General features: G+C 36.6%; 1 protein-coding gene across 2 annotated transcripts; it reads left to right on the plus strand.

Moving 5' to 3' along the window:
• The first annotated feature begins 46 nt into the window (after positions 1–46).
• On the plus strand, positions 47–22,983 carry LOC134742598 (sodium/hydrogen exchanger 9B2-like). 2 transcript variants are annotated; one of them, XM_063675800.1, is made up of 11 exons: positions 47–103; positions 8,264–8,300; positions 8,404–8,546; positions 9,813–10,044; positions 10,246–10,415; positions 11,357–11,571; positions 12,562–12,733; positions 12,848–13,002; positions 14,765–14,933; positions 15,094–15,267; positions 20,903–22,983. In XM_063675800.1, the coding sequence occupies exons 3-11, from the start codon at positions 8,540–8,542 to the stop codon at positions 20,968–20,970; spliced, it is 1,362 nt and encodes a 453-aa protein (XP_063531870.1). In that variant the 5' UTR covers positions 47–103; positions 8,264–8,300; positions 8,404–8,539; the 3' UTR covers positions 20,971–22,983. The 2 variants fall into 2 exon arrangements, with proteins under 2 accessions (XP_063531870.1, XP_063531869.1); XM_063675799.1 differs by lacking the exon at positions 47–103 and adding an exon at positions 7,691–7,846.
• The last annotated feature ends 1,027 nt before the right edge of the window (positions 22,984–24,010 follow it).

Below are 24,010 nucleotides of genomic sequence, written 5' to 3' on the forward strand. Positions count from 1 at the left end.
ATGACGCGCAACGCAACAGAAGGGGCGCGTGCGACGGCGACAGCCACCGAAGAGAAATGCTCAAGATCGCAACCGTGACCATGCTCTACCTTCCCTCTAACCGGTAGGTTTTAATTGAAGTATCAACAAAATACTGGAGGCAAGATTTCCGCAAGATCGAACTAAGCAATATTTTATGGTTACCGCTAGCTTTTCAGCGAAGGAAAACTTCGAAAAGCCATTCCACAATCTACACTATCTGCAAGGTAATTCGAGGAGGTATCCGGACTATTCAGACAATAGCCCCGATCCTCTTGTCTATAAGAAATAGGTACATAAACATTCCCAAATATTCGTACCATTCGTACTTAATGGTGATAACCATAACGTTGGTTTGTTGCAGGCAGAGCAGGCAGATACAGATAGATAAGAAAATATCAGGAAGAAAAAGGGTCAATAAGAATTCGCACAATCGATATTTAAAGTAATTAGAGAGTAAGTATTGTTCCATCTTTGGCAACAATGCTTTCAAGAATGAAAAAGTGCACTTAACATTTTTGTAAAAGAAAACATAGGTACTTGAATTGCTGGATACATTAGCCATATATTTCACAAGATATATTTATTTATTTAAGATATATTATATAGTTTTGTTGGTAATTCTTACTATTCTCATCTAAATTTCTTTTTTATAAACGAAACGAAATGGTGGCACTTTGAATCTAAAAATAGTTTTACCAAATAAACTGGATTCCCCAACGGAGCCAGTTAACGGTCGCTTCATCTAATCACCTCAGCTAATCTTTGTCACGCCTTTAGTTTTTGTTGCTCGACATTGAACTTGCCTTGTTTTATTACTATCTAGAGCAGAGCGTGGTGTACTCTCTCTTCCGGAAATCATTTTTTCTAGATCGCGATTTTTGCCCTTCGCAATTTTTACCATTTTATTTTTTCTCAATAGCTTCCTTTCCCGAAAGCATTGATACCTAAATAAATAACATTTTTATTTATTTATTATTTATTTATTTCTAACCATTCGCTTACTTTCCCATTAATTTTATTTTCCAGTAGCTTATTTTCCTGTTACGTTTTCTAACCATTCGTATAATTTAGATATGTATTCTTATTATAATATACGAGACACTAACTAAAAAATAATTTTTGAAAATCAGTATCGTACAATAAAATAAGTCGGCACTGTTTTGCTCGCAGTTCACCTAACATACCTACTCCTCTTCGCTTCAGTAACAGGAAAATAAGCTACTGGAAAATAAAATTATTGGGAAAATATGTGAATGGTTAGAAATGCTCTCGGGAAAGGAAGCTATTGAGAAAAAATAAAATGGTAAAAATTGCGAGTGGCAAAAATCGCAATCTGGAAAAAACAGTTTCCGGATGAGAGAGTACACACTCCCCATAAAAGCAGTTTTTGGATTTAACGAAAGTACCTACTAATGCGTTTTTTTTTAAATAAATGCAATGTCACCTGTGTTAAGGTTTGTGCGTTTATCCTGATTTACAGATAAAAAGATTTTTCACAGAAATTTTACATATGAAAATTAAGTAGGTAGGTAAGGCGGGGTAAGACTTGGATAAGACGAACATAGTGTATTTTGCTCGGGGCAAGACAAACGGTATAAGGATTCCATACAAGTGTTTGTCTTGTCCCGGTGATAGTCTTACCCCACCTTACCTTACGTAAAAAATATTTTCATTTTTAATAAATTACTGCTCCCCTGAATCACTGAACAAATTCTACTTTTCTGTTCACAAATATGCAACTTAGAACTACGTAAACGAAATTAATAACTAGCTTAAATCTAAAATAGGCCCTTGAGGCATTGTACCAAGGATGCTGGCGGCATTTCCCTGCTGTATCGCAATGCTGATACGTTGTGCGAAAAAGCCGCCAGCTCTTCGGTTACCAGTTACGTCAACCAGACGCTTCGCGATTTCTGCAAACAACTTATGCGCGCTGGGACCCCATGGACCTAGAGTTTCAACTCCAAATGGAACGAAATGATACTCTACCGAGGCTCTTATATTTATTACGTTTTAAAATTTCGGCGCTTTCCGCCGCTCCGCCCGCTTTTACATTAGTCCGTTGGAGGTGGGACGGTGCCAGTGTGTCTACGCAGGTAGCATCCCACACCAACATCCGTCCCAAGCTCCAAGGAACCAAGGACATCCCATCGGGTCTCTTGCCATCATCTCTGATAATGCCAGTCGGCTCTAGAAGAGCGGGTACATTGATGGTGGCAAGAGACCGACGGATTATGTCATTAAGCGACGCATGTCTTGAAAAACGGCCGGCACATTTTTGACAAGATAATCCATGGTGTCCCAGTCGGTCCACGTCCGTGCCACAAGAGCATAATATGTGTGGCGTACACACCGAAACCCCGAGTCGCAAACCAGTCGCCAGTCTAAGGGAGGCCGGATCCAAGAAAGTACCAGTATTAGGCGAAGGATGGGCATGTAGCCAGTAACCCGCTTCCCGGGCTCCGACCGCCAAAAGCCTCGCGCGGTCTGGACCTGTACAGTTGTTTAGGAGAATATTGTAAGTTAAATCACAGTAGACAGTAAACATTATCCCAACTCCTTTGTGAATTTGGGTTGTCTGGAAATTGTTTTCCCGGGCAAGCAATTTTAAAAGCATTTTTGGCGTCCTCAAAGCCCGCAATCTCACAGTTTGTGGGCAAAGCCCTTAAAATATTTCCAATGAGACCAGACGTGCTATGAGTGGACGCCAAAAAGGCTGGGGAAGCCACACTGGAAATTTTGCGAATTCCTAAACCTCCAAACCGAATAGGGAGGGACGCTTGAGACCAGGAAGGCTCACTTAGCTGAATGTTTAGAATCGTCTCTAAACTAATTTTGATCAAATCATCTAAAGGCGACAATAAATTTTGATGTTTCCAAAAAGGACAGCAGCGGAGCACATATGTAAATTTAGGGACAAAAAGACAAAATTTAAGAATCACAAGAGCATAATGAGGGCTAATTTCGAGTAAGCGATTCGTGTGACTTTTGAATTTAGTTATAGAGTTAGAAATATAACCGGGAAAAGATTCTTCGAATATAGGAGATCCCAGGAGGCAAAGAGAATACTTGTCTACTGATTTGATATCAGGAGCCAGATCGTCAAATTTGGGCTGTAAGTCTGCCAAAGAACAAGAAGATTTTTGAATAAAGAGTTCACATTTGCTGAAATTCAGTTCTAAACCAATATTTTCGAAACTACTCTTAATAAAAGACAAATCAGAAAGCACAGTATTCACGTCGCCTCCTAGGGTTCCGTCATCTAAATACCAGACATTGAATTTTGATTTTAAATTTTTAATAATTGGATTTATAGCCAAACTAAAAATTGCTGGCCCGAGAGGGTCACCCTGCTGACAGCCAACCTCAGAAGATAATTCATATGACTTGTACATTAATTTAGATGAGTTTGAATAGCAAAAGAAACTGAAAGGAGAACTGTAATTGTATAGCTCTGGAATTTTGTCCTTTACTTCTGTCAGCAAAGTGTCCCTACTAACCGAATTAAAAGCATTTTTAACGTCAATTTTGACTACAATTTCGCAATCATTGAGTGAAAGGTAGGTCCTTAGGGCATGGACGGCTGCCTCGCACCCACCTTTCGTGCCGAAACCTAGCTGTATTGGTTCAAAAAGGGACTGCAATTTTGATCTAACGTGTCTAACCGCAATTTTTGATGCCAGACGTCGTAAAGTAGACCCCACGGCAATGGGTCTCACCCCTCCGTCCTTTTTGGTTAGGGCGATCAGGTTTGCACCGTATAGAATAGGGAGGATTTCAGTGTTAATTTTGCCTGAAAACATAAAATTTACTAATTTAGTAAGGGAACTGATAAGCTGCACACCTGCGTCGCCTACGGAATGAGAAATTAGATCCTTCAAATGTTGGGGCGAGATCCCATCCAGGCCGGCCGCCGAACCGTTTTTGAAAGAAAATATGGCGTCAATAACGTCTTTGTCTTCGATTTGGAGGCAGGCCCGGTCAGATGTAGGTGGGGCAAACAAGTGTGGTACTGAAGGAGCTGGGGGATGTTTAGAACGTAAAGCCGAGAGGGTATCAGGAGTATCTGGCAATAGCACGTCATTTGTGAAAAGAAGACGAGCGGCACCTTTAAGATCGCCGTCGCTAATTTTACTTTCAATTAATTTAGTTCTATTGAAAGTGGATGAGGCGCACCCAGAAGGTCGAGAAATGTGTGGAATTGTATTCGAAACGCAATTGTTTTTGATTTTTTGTGTTAGAGAAATTGTCTTATCCTCTTTGGCATGAAGGGTTTTGAATGAAAAAAGGAAAAGATTAAGCCAATCATTTGATTATTTTCCACACATTTTATAATTAGGCCTGAAAGGTGATTAGCGACTGTGATCCTGGCGCCGCGCGGAACTCTTTTAACAACGGGCACATTATTTTTAAGTTCGCTAAGGTATGAATGGAAAGGGATGGAATTTGGTTGGTCAGAAAGGGGGTTGGTCAAAAAGGGTGGGTCTAAATTTAAAACGGCATCATTTTGGATGATACATAGACGGTGTTTTTTTGGAAATATGAATATTAAGGCCTCTCTGCGTTTTAAAAGAGTTGTCGCATTGTACACAATTAAAATTTAGATATTGTGTGCCATCGCCTGATTGAGTTGCGGCATGCATCCACTTACCGGAACAGTATATACAATAACTAAAGCACAAAAAACTTAAACACAAAATAACAATATTCACTAAAAATACAATTTATAGTTCGTAATAGACGTTGACGTCGGCCGTCAGGACGACACGACGTAGCCGTACAAGACCGCAACGTCTGAAACAAAAAGATATGTGATTATTTGTTCAGTATTGGGCCTGCCCACACTATTGCACAGTAATCTGATGTTTTTAGATAAGATAAAAGCAGTTTCAGGCATCTAGAGCCATGTATAATTTGAAAAATAAGCCAAAAATATCACTGTGCAAAGTGACAGACAGAAGGTTGACAGCTTAATCCTTCAATATACGTAGTACCACTGTATATATTTTGTATGTAAATAAATTTGTGAAAAACTTAGAACTTAGGCAACACTTTATTAGCAGGCGCTTTAGAATTATAAACATGACAGAACGCCCGTAGCCAAATTAAAAGAATGGAAGAATGGAACAACGGCAGTTATGTATAACATAACAAAATATAACACTTGATATAACAAACATAATCCCGATGTAAATAAATAACGTTAGGAATCAAGGTTAATTATTAACAGAGGTCGGACAAATCATCGCAAAACCATCAAAACTCATTTATATCTCAAAATAGGACAAGATTTAATAAACTCGTATTATGTACAGTATTTTTTATCCTGGTCCATACCATAATTATTTATTTTTGCGATAATTTGTCCGAACTCTTATTATTAATTACAATAATTACCATTAATTATAAACAGAACTAAATTCGGAAACTACACTGTACCAAAGATAGATATAACTCCGTAATAGATGGATACAGTCTAAGGAAAAAACGTGCCTCGAAAATGACAAAAATTTGATTCTCGATTAGATGTCGCTACTACCTTTGGCCTACTCTATAGGTATAGAGGGCGTTGACGGTTTCGTTTGTTATTTAACAATTTTAACGCATATCAGTGAAAGAACATGGGTCAAAATAATAAAAATAATTAATGCAAATAAAAAAAATCATTTATCCATATTTAAATACATTTTATCGTATTTTTATAAATCTTCATTTTTAGTTTTAAAGTGTGTCGATAGATGGCAGTGAATTTACTGTGGTTACAAAATTTACTATGACAGTACCGCTCTATAATATTATATCCTCTTTGCTTGAACAAACAAATACTGCCCAATATTTATTTAAGTAGTAGCTAGTCTTTTATACATTAATTTTTTTTATACAATACGATAACTGCAACAAGCCCATTTCTCGCCGAAAAAGAAGCAGGTAAGATGTAATTGTTAGACGGGTTTGGCGTACCTAAACATTAGGTTTAGGTTTAAGATCATTTATTCTCATAAGAATTGTACAATTCACTTGACGAGATAAATACATAACAGTATATTAGATTTTGTTTAGAGCGCACAAAAAATTTAAATACTTAATTTAACTTAAATAATACAGATAGTTTTACAATAATACTTGTTTTAACTGACCGCCCGCGAAGCGAGCAGCGATAACGCGCGAGTATCTATGCAAAACAAGTTTACAATTGAGTACACGAAACACGGAACGGTCAAAACTAGATGCGGCATGCATACGCTGAGCGTAGTTACAGTATAACATAGGTAAGTTGCGTTACTTAGGTCTATGGATATATTTTAAATATAGACTTATTATTACGTTAATGTAGCTATCTTAATTGTGTTTATAGAATAGTATATTTTATGGTTGCTATTTGCAGAGATAAGTTCAGTTTATGAAAGTATATAAAGTATTAGGTACTTTTACATATAACTATGTTTTAACTTTTTAAGAGTATTAACTAGAAATTTTTAAAGCGTGAATTTTAAGCAGGGATTTAAAATGGGACATTGATTTTGTTTCTTTAATAATTCTAGGAAGTTTGTTAAACAATTGAGCACCTTCGTATAAGATACTTTTACGCCCGTAGTTGGTTCGCGATGGACGTAATATTAAGTCATTGGCATTACGTAATTTCATTTTTTGCACATGGTGTTTCCTAGTGAAGTTTAATTGAGTACGTATATATATTGTTTTTAAGTATTTTCCTAACTAATTTAATTATTCATCATTATTCATTATTCTCAGTCGGCGAGTCCGACTCGCACTTGTCCGGATTTTCACATTATTTTGTTATATGTACAACGGGCAGATAAAAGAGCTAGAACGAAAAACAAATTCTACATAAATTTTCCAATGCTCTTAATTCTTATAATAATTTTAAAATAATCGAAAAATTTGTAACGAAGCGGCATAGCTAACGTAAAAACATTTTCTACATTGTTAATATCCAGAGAGGAAAATGTGGACTATATTTATATGAAAAAGCGGTCGTCCCCTTTCGTATTAAAACTTACAATTAATATGTACTCGACTAAAATCACATGAATGACTGTCACGTGGTATGCTCATATCAGCAAAGTTGATATCAACAAATCTATCTTGTTGACTTTTGACTTAGCTATTGTAGGGTTAGTAAAGAACGATGCACTTTAGTCTCAGGCGATGCTGCTTGGCACGATTGTTCCTTAGCTCAAACAAAGCTGATTTGGCCCGGTAGCCACGAGATCGTACCGTGCATACACCCCAAAAAGGGGGGGGGGGTGAAAGGGTCGGCTCCCCAGGTCCAATCTATGCTATATTTCTTCCTGTTCTTAACAACTAGGGCAAGTTATACATATATAATTTTCGTATAATTTAGGGACGTGGAATTTATTTTTGAAATCATTATTATACCTCTTAATACAAAAAAATATATTTTTGTACAAAAAATCAAAATGTTATGTTATTTGTGACAATTTTGGCTATTACAATAACAGTGTGGCGATGTGCTTACTAACCCTACTAAGCGGCCTCGCGGCAAGCATGCATAGATTGCATAGCAATTACAATACAAGTAGTACGAGTTATGCCGGCCGCACTGAAAACAAATTTACTTTAGTTTTTAACGTGTTATCTTTTAGAGACTTGTGCTCAGTAGTAGTAAAATTATCGTCGCGTATAGTGGTTAAAATTGTTTAATAACAAATACTTGCAAGGGTGCACTAATGAAGATTCTGTCACTTCAAGATATTAAACATTGATTACGACGGTTTATAAACAACTGTAAACAGAATTCGAGGAAGTGGTTTGATCAACACCATGACTAATATAACCACAGGTAGGTATTATCTTTTATTGTCTTTCGTTCTGACCTGACGTATTGCTAGCTAGGTGATTGAAGACATATTGCTAGGTATAAATAAGTAATTTTAATCAGTGTCAACCAATTATTTATGTATATTATTATGCATAAACCTACCTAAAACTTCATTAGCACCGACTGAAAGTCGCGTAATTAGGTTTCTTAATAATTCCACCGTAGCGTAGCGTAAACTACTTATTTTGATAAATAAGGGAATCAAATTTTAAGATGTTTACTCCCCATTTTTCAACATGTTCATATATCGCTATAATAATTCGGCAAAAATTAAATCACGCTTTACCAATTTTTTTTAAGTTTGCTGGCTATACTTCTTCTGCTTATTCCTTGCCTTTCACAAACATTTTGTCAGAAATTAATACTTACGTTTTGCAGGTGCAAACTATCAGACTCATCAAAAATCCTACGACAAGTAAGTTTAGAATTCTTGACTTTTCTTATTATTAGATATGGAATGTAAATAATAATCTAATACATACCAGTAAGAGGTTAATAATAGGAATGTCTTTTTCAAGGTGGTGGCAAATATTCTGCCTACGGTGTCATCAAGAAGACGAAACGCCATCATGGGAACCGACGTGGTGGGGAAGGGTTTTCCCATTCCCCATTTTCTCCACTTATAGGCAAAGTGCACAGCAACTTTTAATTATTATGTTCTGTAAGTATTTAGTCATTCCTACTTTAACTTTGTCACATATTGATGGGCGGAAATTTAATTTGACTAGTAAGTATACTAGAAGGAAGAATAGAAAAAAGGAGAGGCAGAGGAAGACCGAGACGTGCGTTTTTGGACCAAGCCAAGGAGAAAATCAACGTAGTGACGTATCAGGAGCTCAAAACAGTCAAGTGGCAGAAAGAAGAACGGAGTGGCGGTTACTCCACCGACAAGAGCCAGGCTCTTAAGAGTTATGATGAGTAAGTGGAACATTTCTAGACTGAGCTGAAAGGATAGTGTTATTTAAGTGATCTACAATCGAGTTATTATAATCGTAAAGCTGGATTCAAAATTAAAACAAAACCATTAAAATGAAATATTTTTGTATGAACCCTGGTAGCACTGCAAAGTTATTTACATGAGATTTACATTTTTAATTGTCACATGACATTAACTTTACATTCGATGCTCGGATCTACTTGCTAGGGTGCATGTTTTATGCAGATTTTTGCACTAATGTTTAAGAAACTGTACCTCAGAAACGGTTATAAATGAAAAATAAAGTATAGTGCGACATAAAATAGTAGAAATTAAATAAAATGCAACTAAAAAAATTACATACTAAATTGTTGCCATGTTCAGGCATATTACTTCAAAAATGTGACTGTTACGTAGGAAGTGGCGCCCTCAATAATTTTCTACAATTTCTTGTCGGACTATTGGGAGCCTAAACAATCCCCCGTTTGCATAAACAACGTCCCTCATTCTCTTCATTCTATTCCCCCCGATATATCATGTTAATGAAGGTACTCCAAAGTTGGCAATTCGGTTCAGCGCGGCAGCATAAGCACTCAATTTTTCTGGCTCTTTTATTATTTTAAAGAGTCCCTTCCCATGGAGGTCCAGTTCTGCGGGGACGATTTTTAATATACTGAATCCCACAAAACGAAATCAAAAACTAGCTTAAATTTAAAATAGGCCCTTGAGGCATCATTGTACCAAGGATGCTGGCGGCATTTCCTCGCTGTATCGCAATGCTGATACGTTGTGCGCGGAAGCCGCCAGCTCTTCGGTCACCAGTTACGTCAACCAGCCGCTTAGCGATTTCTGCCTCCTTATTATTTATGGCAGTTTAGTAAATTATAAGTGATTATGAACTTAAACGATAGAAATTTGAACGTCAATGGAGTCTGACTGTTAGACTATTATGTACAAAAGTAATAATGATATGAATAATTATTTTATTATTGATAAATTGTTATTTTTCAGTTCTCCTGTCATGGGGAATATTATACGCAGTAATAGGGGAACCGGTAAGTTTAAACGGGGAAATTCTCAGCATGACACTGTTAGTCATCGCGGCGTACTTAATCGGGTGGTTGTGGCTAAAAATGACCACATTGCCGGCACTTATAGGAATGTTGCTGACCGGGATCATTTTTCAAAACGCCGGGCTTGTGCATATGACCGATAATTATGGAAAACTTAACCAGAATTTGCGGTTAGTTAAGTTCAGTAGACTTTTTGCTTGAAATGTCTTTAGATAATCCATAATACGTACATGACTTTTATTCTAGTCAAAAAACTCCATGGTTAATCAATCTACCTTTGTTAAGCATTTTAATTTTGTTTCGCTTTGGTACTAAACTTACAGTGACGCGTTTTAGATTTTTTGAATCGGTTCTCCTACTATCTGTTTTAGAAAAGTCGCTCTGGTCATCATACTAACGCGTGCTGGGCTCGGTTTGGATGCAAAAGTCCTACGGAAGCACTACGCAGCAGTTCTTCAACTAGGCCTTTTACCTTGGCTAGTCGAGTGTTTATGTATCGCTATTACAACGCACTACCTTCTAGCATTGCCATGGATTTGGGGTAAGGATTACCCTTTTTATAACATAACCATAGAGTGCTCACTCCATACAAAGATAAAAACTTATTTATAAGAAGTTTTAACCCAGCTTTGCGAAAACTTATTTATAATAAGATTTAAGCTAAATAAGTATTAAATCACATTTAGAAACGGGTCTATCGCGAATTTATTTTGTTACCTTTATTTACCGACGTTTCGACACAGGTTTCACTGGTCCAGTGATGGTTTCAGTGATCCAGAAGTTAAAGCCAAGGGATCTATCTTCGGATGTGTGCGCGGATGTTGTGAGTGTTGTGTGTCGGACAATAATTAACTTTTATGTGTAGTGGGTGGTTTGAAAATATGATGTCTACTTCAAACTTTAAATGCACTTTTCGTGGGGTAGTCACACAAATCTCTGTTTTGACATTTTGCTGGGACGTCAGTTAGCCGCGACCACGACCAGTGAAACCTGTGTCGAAACGTCGGTAAATAAAGGTAACAAAATAAATTCGCGATAGACCCGTTTCTAAATGTGATTTAATATGTGTTCAAACCGCGAAAGTTATAAATGTTATAAATAAGTATTGTTTTAAGCACGTTTTACTTATTTGCACTACATTCTACCATACCTCCCAATTTAAGTAAGAAAACTCATGTGTTGAGTGAGCACTCTATGCTGACTTATTTCTCTATGACATGATTCAGACAGTAGCAAGCAAGCAATCGCTCGAACAGAAAGGTTTTATAATCAATGAAAGTAGCAAAGCACCAAGTTACGGTCAAACCATCTAATCAAGACAGCTAGCAACTATAAGAGAGTTGGAATAGAACAGCGCATAAAGGACTTATCTTGTTTTGGCCGAGTGTCCGTCAGCCTGCTATTCCCATCTTATGAAAATTTAGAAAAAAATAAGAATGAATTGAGTACTTAAATATAAAGCCTATTTTTATAACGTTTTAGGTTTCCTCCTAGGCTCTATGATAGCTTCAGTGTCACCTGCTGTTGTAGTTCCATGCCTATTCCGACTAAAGGATGAAGGATATGGAGTCGCTAAAGGTATACCGACATTGCTGCTCGCGGCTGCTGCTATCGACGACTCGGTCAGCATAGCTGTATTCTTCATTATAATTAACGCCATGTTTTCCACGGGCCCCGTTACTTGGAACATCATAAAGGTATATTTTTAAAGGCGTAAATAAGACTGCATAAATTGTTTTTCACCGGCACAACATCATCCAAGGAATACTCATGTATTTCTGTCACCCCATAAATCTCATTGTCAACTATAGTTGGTCAAAGCAAATTGTCAGTAAATAAGAACAAAAAAAAATTACCCTCATCCTTTTCTTTTGGGTGCTAGTACTAGTGTAAGATAAAGATAGTATGATTCTCTCTATTTTTGAAATGAGACAGTCCTTTGACAAACTATACCTTACAAATTAAAGATAAAGATAGTTTAGGTACTATTCAAGTAGGCATATTACTTAATGCGCTTATGTCGTCAAATAAAGCTACGCCGGCTCGAACCCTACACCTCTGCCCGAGAAGATTTAAATCCCCCTCAATTGGAGGAGAGTATCCCAATATGGGACCGGCAACAAACTCGGCGGGACACATCTTTTCAAAACAATACATCTTATAATTAACATGCATTACGAGTAAATAAGAAAAATACAATTTAAATTACTATAGAATTCATGCAAGTACATGCAATAGGTATTAGGTACTTTTCTTTATAGAAATAGATTTAAAAATATATATTATTATGTACATCAAATCATACAAATACGTATTTCTTTTAGAAAACATATCACATTCTTAAAAATGGTAAAGAAAATAAAATTCACAAAAGAAATGAGAATATAATTATATTATATAAATCTGACTGATTGTTATAAAATAAATACTTACATAAAATAGTTGATGTGCTTTCTTACCTGGCCCCGTAGTCAACATGCCAATCGCTAACGCTCCGTAGCGAACTAAACGCAACTGTCACTGTCACACTAACATGGAAGAGTGATAGAGAGACACAAAGCGATTCGATGGCGAAGCGATAGCGATTGTCACCTTGGCTAGGCCGCCTGAGCTGTGTCACCTATAACTAATATACCCATAATATAATGATTTTAATTATAACTTTCAAACCAGTTATATTTTTTCAGGGTCCATTATCAATCGTCGCTGGCGTATTACTAGGATCTTTGTGGGGTGCCATGACTTCCGTTATTCCGGAAAAAGGCGACATTTACGTAGTTCCTTTGAGATTTCTGGCCTTGTTTCTGGGCGGACTATTCTCATTATTCATATCAAGTCTAATTGGATGGAGCGGTTCAGGTGTCTAGTAGATTCTATACAGCCAGTTTTTATGTACATTTCTTACTTGAGCGACTGGCTAAAATTAAGGGCGAATAGTTACTATTGTATAATCCACTACTTATGTTATTCCAGGTCCATTAGCCATCGTCTCTTCTGGATTTATCGCAGCGTATTTTTGGGAAGAGCAAGGTTGGCCCATTAACAAGAACCCAGTAAGCAATATATTCAGAATACTATGGATTTTCTTCGAGCCAATACTCTTCGCGTTTACTGGAGCCCAAATAACGGCAAGTAACATCAAACATGTTGATACCTCTTAAACTTTTATCTATGTGTTGTTTCCTCAGTGAGAGTTGAGGACTTCACTTCAAGGTGACGTTAAGTCCTCTATCATGGACATGCTAAGCACAGTACAGTAGTACCAAAGAGGATATAATAAGATAGAGCGGTACTGTCATAGTAAATTTTGTAACCACTGTAAATTCACTGCCATCTATCGACATACTTTAAAACTAAAATGAAGATTTATAAAAATACGTTAAAATGTATTTAAATATGGATAAATGTTTTTTTATTTGCATTAATAATTTTTATATGATTTTGACCCATGTTCTTTCACTGATATGTGTTAAAATTATAAATAACAAACGAAACCGTCAACGCCCTCTATACGAGAGTAGGCCAAAGCTAGTGGCGCCATCTGATCGAGTATAAAATTTTCGTGATTTTCGAGGCACGTTTGTTCCTTAGACTGTATCTAATCTATCTATTACGGAGTAGTAGGTTGGTAGTACCCACTACCCATACCCAGTAATGGATAGCAAAGGTGTAATGCCTTATAGCCACCCATTTGCCAACAGGGCTACCGTTCGCCAACGAACTGTCATGCAGTTTGGCAAAAAAAAATGTAATGAATATCGCTGTGTAATTTTGATTACGTAAAAAAAATTAAAAAAAAACCAACCAAGTGCGAGTCGGACTCGCGTTCCAAGGGTTCCCTACATTACACAATTTAAACAATGTATTTTTTATGTGAAACGTGAGTGAAATGACTTTAAAAAACCCGTAGGGGTCGGATCAAAAACTAAGTAATTAAGTCCGACTCACGCTTGACTGCACATTTCTAATAGGTTTTCCTGTAATCTATAGGTAAAGATCTATTTTGTGTATTTTTTTCAAAATTTTTGACCCAGTAGTTTCGGAGATAAAGGGTGGATGCTAATTTTTTGCCTATTTTCTTGAATAACTTCTAAATTGTTTATCCTAAAATTATAAAAAAAAATATTTGAGATTCTCATAATAAGCTCTTTCATTTGATATGTAACACGATATAGTTTTAAAAACTTTATTTTTTAATTTTCTCATTTACCCCCCAAAAGTGGCCTCCATGTTCAAAATTCATCTGTTTACGTTACATGTCCGTCTTTGGGTCACAAACTTACATATGTATACCAAATTTCAACTTAATTGGTCCAGTATTTTCGGAGAAAATAGGCTGTGACAGACGGACAGACAGACAGACAGACGCGCGAGTGATCCTATAAGGGTTCCGTTTTTTTCCTTTTGAGGTACGGAACCCTAAAAAAGATATTTACTAGTTATTATGACCATCAGTTACCTGAACATGTTCTTAGTTTAAATATATAGTCTGTTTCTTAAAAATTGAGTTTAAGGAAAAAAATGTTCATAATTGTTTCTTGCCCATTCCCTATAAGTTTTGTTAAGTTTTCCTTTACCAATTCGAATAGGTACAACCTAGTATAAGTATTATACCTACATTTAAAAAGATCTCAGCAACACGGATCGCGTTAATTACAATTAGATATCTTTCCCTTGATTCCCAAACCATAACATATCTATCGTATTTATTTTACAATTTAAAGCAATAGAACACAAACAGTTGTTGTAAACAAAACAAAACCCAGTCTAGCGGAACTGTAGTTTAATTAGGAGTACCACAAGGTTCTATTTTGGGTCCTTTCCTATTTTTGATTCATATAAATGATTTGCCATTGCCATTGCCATTAATATTAATGAAAACACTTTCAGATAAGTGCTCTGGACCCACAAGTGGTAGCCATGGGCGCGGTCTGCCTGATTATCTGCCTTGTACTGCGAATAACTTCTACACTTCTGGTGAGCTTTGGCTGTGGGCTGAACATTAAGGAGAAACTATTTATTGGCTTAGCATGGATGGCTAAGGCTACTGTACAGGCAAGTATTAATGTCACTAGATAAAACATATAATTACAAACAAAATGAGTATAGAAGAATAGCTGAAGGTACTTCAGGTTACAAGTGACTATTTACAATCATTTTACCTTGTACTTATAAATAATCCTGATAGGTATAAATAATTACCATTCCATTTTAGGCAGCACTTGGCCCTGCAGCATTAGACATAATAAACAGCGGAAATAGTTATGGCGGTCCTGAGGAGTTAGTCTATGCTAAAGCACTTTTGACTGTAAGCGTCCTTAGTGTCGTCATTTCAGCTCCTACCGGAGCCATCTTCATCGCACTGACCGGGCCCAGGTTATTGAGCAAAGATGGTAAGTTGTTTAACTACAATAAGTATAATATATGCAAAATTCAACTAACCTTTGGCTTTCTTTTGTAATGTAACAATATACCTCGGCCACATGCGACGAGTGGTATGGGAAATAGTGAGGGAAGTATGCAGGCAGGGCAGTTAGTACAGTATGGCGGCCGGCGACGAGTAGCGCGGCCACACTACGTCTCTGACTACTTCCCTCGTTACTTCCCATGTGACTCGTCGAGTATGTGGCCGGGGTAATATACCTAGGTTTTTACTCAATGAAAATACAGTTTATAGGCCAGGAAATAAATGCCCAAAAAAAGGTATAGAGGGAAATGCAAGGAACACAATTTTTAACTTCGTAGCTTTGTTTGGACTAGGTAGGAGATGAACATATCAAAAGTCCCCGGCCATAACCCTGGTGCTGGGGGGGAGAGGGGGGTTTGAAGGTTCCATTTTTCGGTTTTTCGATTATATCTCGGAAACTATGCATCTTAGCGACTTGGCCACTTATACAAAATGAAAAGAGATTTAATTTGTTACAAGTTTTATTCAGTCAAAATTTTCGATATCTTGTATAGTTTTTGAGATATCCGCTCTTGAAGGTTTATTTAGGGCTCTCATTTTTATCTTGATTATCTACATCGGTGAAGCTGCTAGGCCGGGTTTGGGATCGTTGTCGTATAAATCGGGGGTGTTGAATTCATTTATGGTATCAACATTGGCACCATTCCTAAGTAAAAACAAAATTTAAAAAAATGATTTTTTATAAAACTCCTCTTGACGCTTAAACCGCCGAACCGATTTGGTTGAAATTTGGTACAGACATGGTTTGAGTCCCGGGACACTACATAGGATAGTTTTTATAACCAAAATCATCTTTTAAAGGTGTGAAAAGTGGGGTGGAAAATTGTATGGGGAATCAATAACCGCTGAACCTATTTAAATAATATTTGGGATGGTCTACATGTTTGATTTAGTTGATAGTGATACCAAACATAACTTCAAACCTAAATTTAAACAGTATTAACCTCAGGAATTCAACTTCGGCGAAGAAGCTGAATTCCCCTCACACAAAATTTCACACCTTCAAAGTGATTTTTGAGATAAAAACTATATTATATCCTGTCTCGGGACTTAAAACACCTATTTAAGAAATTTCAACTAAATCGGTTCAGAAGTTTAAGCGTGAAGAGGATTTAAAAAAAAAGTTATTTGTTTCAAGTTTATATGTTTTTCTATCGGAAAGGTGTATTGTTGATACCATAAATGAATTCAGCACCCCCGATTTATACGAAAACGTTACCAAACCCGGCCTAGCAGCTTTCATCATCATTGGCCACAGCATCTTTACAGATGATAGTTGCAGCGACTAGAGGAATTTGAGGAGATGTCTACAGTCTACATCGACTACGGTGACTGTAAAGACCAATGGCTGATCGGCATTTGAGCAGCTTTACTGATGTAGATAATCAAGATAAAAACGAGAGCCCTAAATAAACCTTCAAGAGCGGATATCTTAAAAACTATACAAGATATCGAAAAACTTGACTGAATAAAACTTGTAACAAATTAAATCTCTTTTCATTTTGTATAAGTGGCCAAGTCGCTCAGACGCATAGTTTCCGAGATATAATCGAAAAACCGAAAAATGGAACCTTTCAAACCCCTCTCTCCCCCCCAGCACCAGGGTTACGGCCGGGGACTTTTGATATGTTCATCTCCTAACTAGTCCAAACAAAGCTACGAAGTTAAAAATTGTGTTCCTTGCATTTCCCTCTATATCTTCTTATTGCTTGGCCTATTACATTTTCGTAGACTTTCCTTAAGGGCCCTCCACACTCGTGCGCATCGCATACAATTACTGGGGATCGAACCAGGGACCTCCCTACTTCAAAGCGAATGTTTGCAAACTGCGCCATGATAGCTCTTAAGCCCGCTCCAGACCTCAGAATAATGACTAAAGCATAGAAGCCGGGCAAAAATGCTTCGCAAATATGTATACCCGTCCTTTACTTCCTTACAAATTAGATAATGTGCCGAAAAGAGATGCATATATGCTTGTTATTTCTCATTTACGTACGGTGTCATAAGTTTGGTAATTTGCTAGGGATGTAACTGTGTCGACTTTTTATATCGATAAATTATGCATAAGTTTATGTGCCTTGTAAAAGAATAATCACGAAATTGGCAAATTGATAATAGTCTGGCTAATGAAAGTTGAACCTGATAAAACGCGGCAATTTCAAGAAATCTGTATCTCATTTGCAGTCTACCACTCAGAACCGTTTAACTATACCTCTCGTTTTTTATCATTAGAAAGAAGGCGAGCGATCTTAACGTGTCGTTTTATCGAAAAACACTTTAAAAATAAGTCACAACAAATATAATATACGATCATTTACATACTTTTGCTTTCATAAGTAAAATATTGCTATATTTATAAAAAAACTTGTCAATAAAAAGACACGTGGAAATGGTTTACCGTTCATTCTAATGCTAAAAGACTAAGTATAGTTTCTAGTCATGTACCAAATAGGAAATGAAAAAAAAAATATATATTTTTTTTTAATTTAATAATAGGGAATATTACGTGAAACTAGCGGATAGGAACTAGGACTAGGGAATATTACGCGTAGGTGGCGCGATTACCACAATCTGAGGGTCTATCGCGAAACAAGAAAATCGAACTTTCGTTATCTAACATCTCTGTCACTCTTGCGTATTCGAGCGATAAAGAGGCAGCGAGATAACGAAATTTCGGATTCGAGTTTTCCGGTAGGTCCCCTGAAAACTTGTCAAAAACCTGTTAAAGGTACAGTATGAATAAGTTACTCTACGGTGCACTAAAAAAGCTGGTGCTGCACTCTGGTGGCAGAACATTGCAGCAATATCCCCTATTCCTCGTCCTTTGGAAATCTGAAATAAAAAGTTGAGTTTTGTGAGATAGGTAAACCAACAATATTAATAAAAGGAACATTCATCAATGATCATTAATGTCTTTTTTATTAGGGTTCCGTACCCAAAGGGTAAAAACGGGACCCTATTACTAATACTTCGCTGTCCGTCTGTCCGTCTGTCTGTCACCAGGCTGTCTGTCACAGTTGAAATTTTCACAGATGATGTATTTCTGTTGCCGCTATAACAACAAATACTAAAAAGTACGGAACCCTTGGTGCGCGCGTCCGACCCGCACTTGACCGGTTTTTAGTATTATACTATAGTCTGGCAAACACAATCTGTCAGTAAGTAAGAACAAAGAAAACTATAGGTACAGTCGAAGGCAAAAATATCGATCCAGACAAATGGCTCAAAAATATGTGAACACGATTTTATTGTCTGAGCGTACACATATTTTTGATACTTTGGAAATGTATATATATTTATGCCCTTGACTGTACTCATCAATTAAAATGAGACAGTCCTGGGCCAAACTATAAGAAAGCTGTAAATGTCGATAGGTTATTGATCTGAGGTCGATACATCACTATGCCAAAAATATAACCTTTCATACTTAGCAGAAAAGTTCGAAAATATATGCAAAAATCTATACAGACTTGAATGCAAGTAATAATTACATAAACAACATATCGATTTCAGTGTTTAGGGTCAGGTCCTATAAATTAATTTCTTCAAAATCGAACAAAACTCACCGATTAAATTATCGGTTCGTGCGTATTTTCTTTTCTTCCTGTATGCGATTTACAGCCCTCGATCACACAAGACATTATCACAAAGGGAACTTCAGACCATTACAAATAAAAACTCAGCACGTTTTCCAACAATCTTTCAGGAATAGCAACAATAAAATTAAAATAAACCAAGATGACCGCTGAAATTCCCGAAATATTTCAACTAAAATAATACGACTATGTCATAGACCTAGCATTACATAGACCAGCTATACGCGTGCGCCCGTAAGGGATAGACATAGATGACGTCATAAACGTGGGGATACCATATTGGTAAAAATTACCCCAATATTTGATATCACGTTGGGGCGATTACCCTGGAGGCAAAGTTAGCTTGTTTGACGGTATTAAAAAATTGTTAAATAAAATGTCAATGGGCCGTTCTTTTTAGGCGTATAAACAATGAAATACCTCCTATAATTCGCCCAGGTGGTACAAAACTAAACATGTTTAGTAAATAAAACGTAAAATAAAATGTATTATGGGTTTTAATTTAAAGAAATCACAAATCGCAATCACACCAATTAATGTACACCACATTTAATCTTCACAACATTTGTTTATTTATTTTTTGGAATTAGAAGTACGAAAAAACTTCGAGGTCAAAATTACCCATAAAATTATGATATTTTCATCTGGTATCCCTAACATGATTGTTATGCAGCTAAATTAAGAAGAAGTTTAAAAATGGCTGACCTCAGACTCCTACCTACCTACGTAATTTGGGCGGATAATTTTACAAATGTTTTGTTAATTTGCGTAAATAATTGTGATATTTTTATTGAAATCGTTTGATTCCACATTGCTTTTAATGTAACGTAATTTTACGATGTTATTCTCACATATTGCGTTAAGAGGAAGGTGTAAAATACCGTACTTACGTGTGAAAGGTTATGATCTCATATTTTTGCTCAGAGCGGCTATTACAGCCGATTACAGAACAATTCACCAGTATTTTATTAAAGTTCAAGCATTCAAAACGCTAACCATCACTATATTTCATAAGAGAAAGCACAATTTCATACAAAACAACGATAATTAAACAAGCAACGAACAAACATGACATGTCACGTACTTATTTGTTTGCCACAACCTCGGTTGTGGCAGCGGTGGAAAAGTGAAACTATGACAAGGACAAACAATAACAGCGCTTTCTCTGCTACTCCTACTGAAAGATACATAAGACTATCCCGTTCGGTCATTTTCCCCCACTCCTCATGACCGATCCAGTTATACTAGATTCATGGACTATGTCAAGTTGTTACAGTTGACATCTACCTGTGAAATAACGAACATATATTTTATTTGGCTGGATTATATTAGAACCACATAGAACCATTTGACATTTTCCTCAGTTCATCTTATGACAATACTGAAAAAAACGAATGAACTTGCGGATTGTTGTCTCACTCACTCATAGACAAAAAGTGATAGCGTGTTGTGAATACGATACGTTTTACCAAGCTTTTATTTTTGCCCGACTTCTATGCTTTAGTCATTATACTGAGCTCCAGACTACGCGGCCCGAAGCCGCGAACGCGAGTTTGTAGTCGATTTCGCTGATTAGCGAACTAGACTCCACACTCGCGTTCGCGGCTTCGCGCCCCGATTCGCGCACGAGTGTGGCTTTAGCTAAGCTGACAACATGTGTTTCGTACCTCGAGAACGAAAACATTTCGTTCTCTCAACTAACCGGTAAGAAGAGAGAACTAAATTTTAAAGTTCGCGTTCCATCAATTAACCGGTTTATTAAAGAACGAAATAATATAACGGTTTAGGAACGATATTAACCGGTATATCAATACCGGTTCCGGGCCCTGCTCGCGCGCGAATCACGGCGCGAAGCCCCGAACGCGAGTGTGGAGTCTAGTTCGCTAATCAGCGAAATCGACTCCACACTCCCGTTCCGCGCCGCGTAGACTGAAAGCGGGCTTGATATTGATTTTTTTGTTACAGAAACAGTAAGATCTTCAGATGAAGAAAACGGCCGTCAAACGGAGCTATCCTCAATAATACATCTTTAAGATGACATGTACTCGTACCTCTCCATCCCATAATTTTATTAACTTCTAGGCAACCTATCTTGAGTTTTTTGGCGGATCAACTATTTCTTGTATCGAATCAACTTTTTTTGCAAAAAAAATATTTTTTGTTTTTTCCTTACAATATTATTTAATATTGATAATAACACTTCCAAAAATTGCAAATATATATCGAGCATCGCTCGTTCTTGTGTTTTGATGGAAATTAAACAAAGATGTGATAACACACTCACGTAAAACGTCTACTGAGTCACAGATACGGATTTCTTGATTATGATAAGAAAACTACATTTAATGTAAAAATTATTTCCTTTATTACTGAAAGTAATTAATAATGAACACAGTTACAAAATAAAAGGTACAAAAGTCAGTCTCAATTTTGTAATACTGGGGTTGATTTTGTCTCTTGAGTCACATGGGTAGTTTGATGTTAATATTTTTTAACATAACTCAGTATAAACTCAATATAACTAAACAAATATAGTGACGGTACTTAACAGAGTTCTAAGCGAAACATTATTTGTATATAATGTCAATGAATGTTTCTTATGAACTGTTTAAAAACCGGTAATCTGTTGCAATTTAGGGGGACATTGTTAGCGAAGAGACAAAACATGTGACTCAAGAGACACAATTACACTAACCTTGAAGAGTAGGAAAAAAATATTGTGCTTTAACACTATTCTAGCAACTGAATCACTAATTATCGGTATTAAATTTAACGTAGTACGAGGGCTGTTCCGTAAAAAGTTAGTCAACGGCGTACTATTAATCATATTCATTTAATTTTAGTGTAGCTTAAAGACAAATTTCATTACAAACTCTTTCGTGTAAATGTCACTGGCCAGTGACATTCAATTATTTTTTTATGAAATCAGAAAAAAAACATGTCTGTCACTTTTTGTTCGCAAAAATGGAGCTATCGCGGGAAGCATTTCGTGCTATGATATATTATGACTATAGACGAGGGTTAACATACAAGGATTGTCATGAAAATTTAACTAGTGTTTTTAGGTCATTATCACCATCTCTTGCTACTGTCAGTTACTGGTTTCGTGAATTTAAGCGTGGGCGGAGCGACGTCAAAGATGAGCCTAGACCGGGCCGACCGCCAACGGCAGTCACTCCAGAAAATGTTATCAAGGTGGAGTGGCTAATCAAGGAATCTCGAAACATTACCCACCGAGAGATTCAGGACGAACTGAAGATTGGATCCCGGGCAGTTTCTACCATTTTGCATGACCACCTTCAAGTTCGAAAGGTTTCGTCTCGGTGGATACCACATTTTCTCACACAGGAGCAAAAAGATAGGCGTGTCGATTGGTGCAAATGTATGCTAAAAAAATTCGATAAAGGCGATTCTCAACAAGTGAGCTACATTGTGACATCCGACGAATCTTGGATATATAGCTATGACCCATTTACAAAACAGCAATCAACACAATGGGTCTTTGAAGATGATTTACCTACTAAAGTAGTTCGCGGCCGAAGCGTCAACAAAAAAATGGTTGCTGTTTTTTTTCGACGTAGTGGACCTGTAGCCGTAATTCCACTTGAAGATCATAGAACAGTTACCAGCCAATGGTACAGTGAAGTTTGCTTGCCACATGCCTTCCAGGAGCTGAACGTCAGTCGTCCAAGTACTGGAACCCGGAGCATAATTTTTCATCAAGACAATGCTCCGGCTCACACTGCTGCCAGAACGATGGATTTTTTAAGCAAATCAGGAGTTCAACTGCTACCACACCCTGCGTACAGCCCTGACCTGGCACCGTGTGTTTTTTTTCTGTTTCCCACGTTAAAAAAATCATTACGAGGACGACGATTTTCTACGGCGGATGAAGCAGTGGACGAATTCAGGCGACTTTTTTTTGACCTTCCGCAAGAAGCGTTTTTTTCCTGTTTTGAAAGTTGGTTCAGTCGAATGCATAAGTGTATAAATGTAGCAGGGGAATACTTTGAAAAGTTGTAAATAAAGTTTTATTATATTCCTTATAGTAATTGTTTAGCTAAAAATTTCCGGAACAGCCCTCGTATGTATGGATTTAAGGTTAATCAACCTAAAAATATCTCTTGAGTCACGTAAAAAGTCTTCAGAGTCACGATTACTGTGACTAAAGAGACATTTTAACATTGTTTTGTTGTTTTTGTCGCAAAATTATTTTAATTACGATAATAACATATACACTAAGCATTGTAGACTTAAAAGGAACTAAACTAAGATACACATTTGATTCGAAAGATATATACTTACCGGAATTATACGTTGAACCTAAAGCAAACGCAGACGCCATCACGCGATACGTAGATCCAGCTCTTATTGGCTGAGCCGTTCATAGCCTGTCTCACTCGCACTTAGCAAAACAATGTATCCTGTGACCCAGCCGACTCCTATTATCTTAACGCCTTGGGGACATAGTTTTGAAAAAATATTTTGTATCTTAAATTATATAATATCGTGCGCGTTAATAAGAATTTAAATAAAAGTTACTAATTTGTTTATAAAAAGCTCGAATATAGGAATATATAGGAAGTAGTAATATAATTATTTTTCAGAATTTCCAATGATAGCAAGTCAGTACGCCTGGGGGACAGTGGGATTTTGTATGAAACAAAAATTTCGTCATCCGAGTCACGAGGAATTTTCTATAAAAATGGAAAATTTTGCTTTCTAAAACTAAGGCAAACACAAAACAATAGATCTGATTGAATAATTAACATCTAATTACATCTTTTATGTAATAAAAAGTAGTGTTTAATATTTTAGAAGTAAACGGGACGTGTTTATACAAAAAAAAGTTGACCGGCCCCTTTAAGTACCTACCTATACTTAAAAACTCAAGATTTTTTGCCTGAAAGAATAGAATAAGAAGATCTATATATATGTACCTATAAGCGGCTGAAATAAGTAAATACTTATTGTTTTTTAATATTTTTCTAAGTAAATCATATTGTTAATTTTTTCTTTGTTTCTTGTTTGCCGTGGAATGTATATGTACTTACGCGATAAAATCTAGTTTCT

The sequence above is a fragment of the Cydia strobilella genome, chromosome 1 (assembly GCF_947568885.1).
Source record: "Cydia strobilella chromosome 1, ilCydStro3.1, whole genome shotgun sequence".
NCBI classification, from domain to species: Eukaryota; Metazoa; Arthropoda; class Insecta; order Lepidoptera; family Tortricidae; genus Cydia; species Cydia strobilella.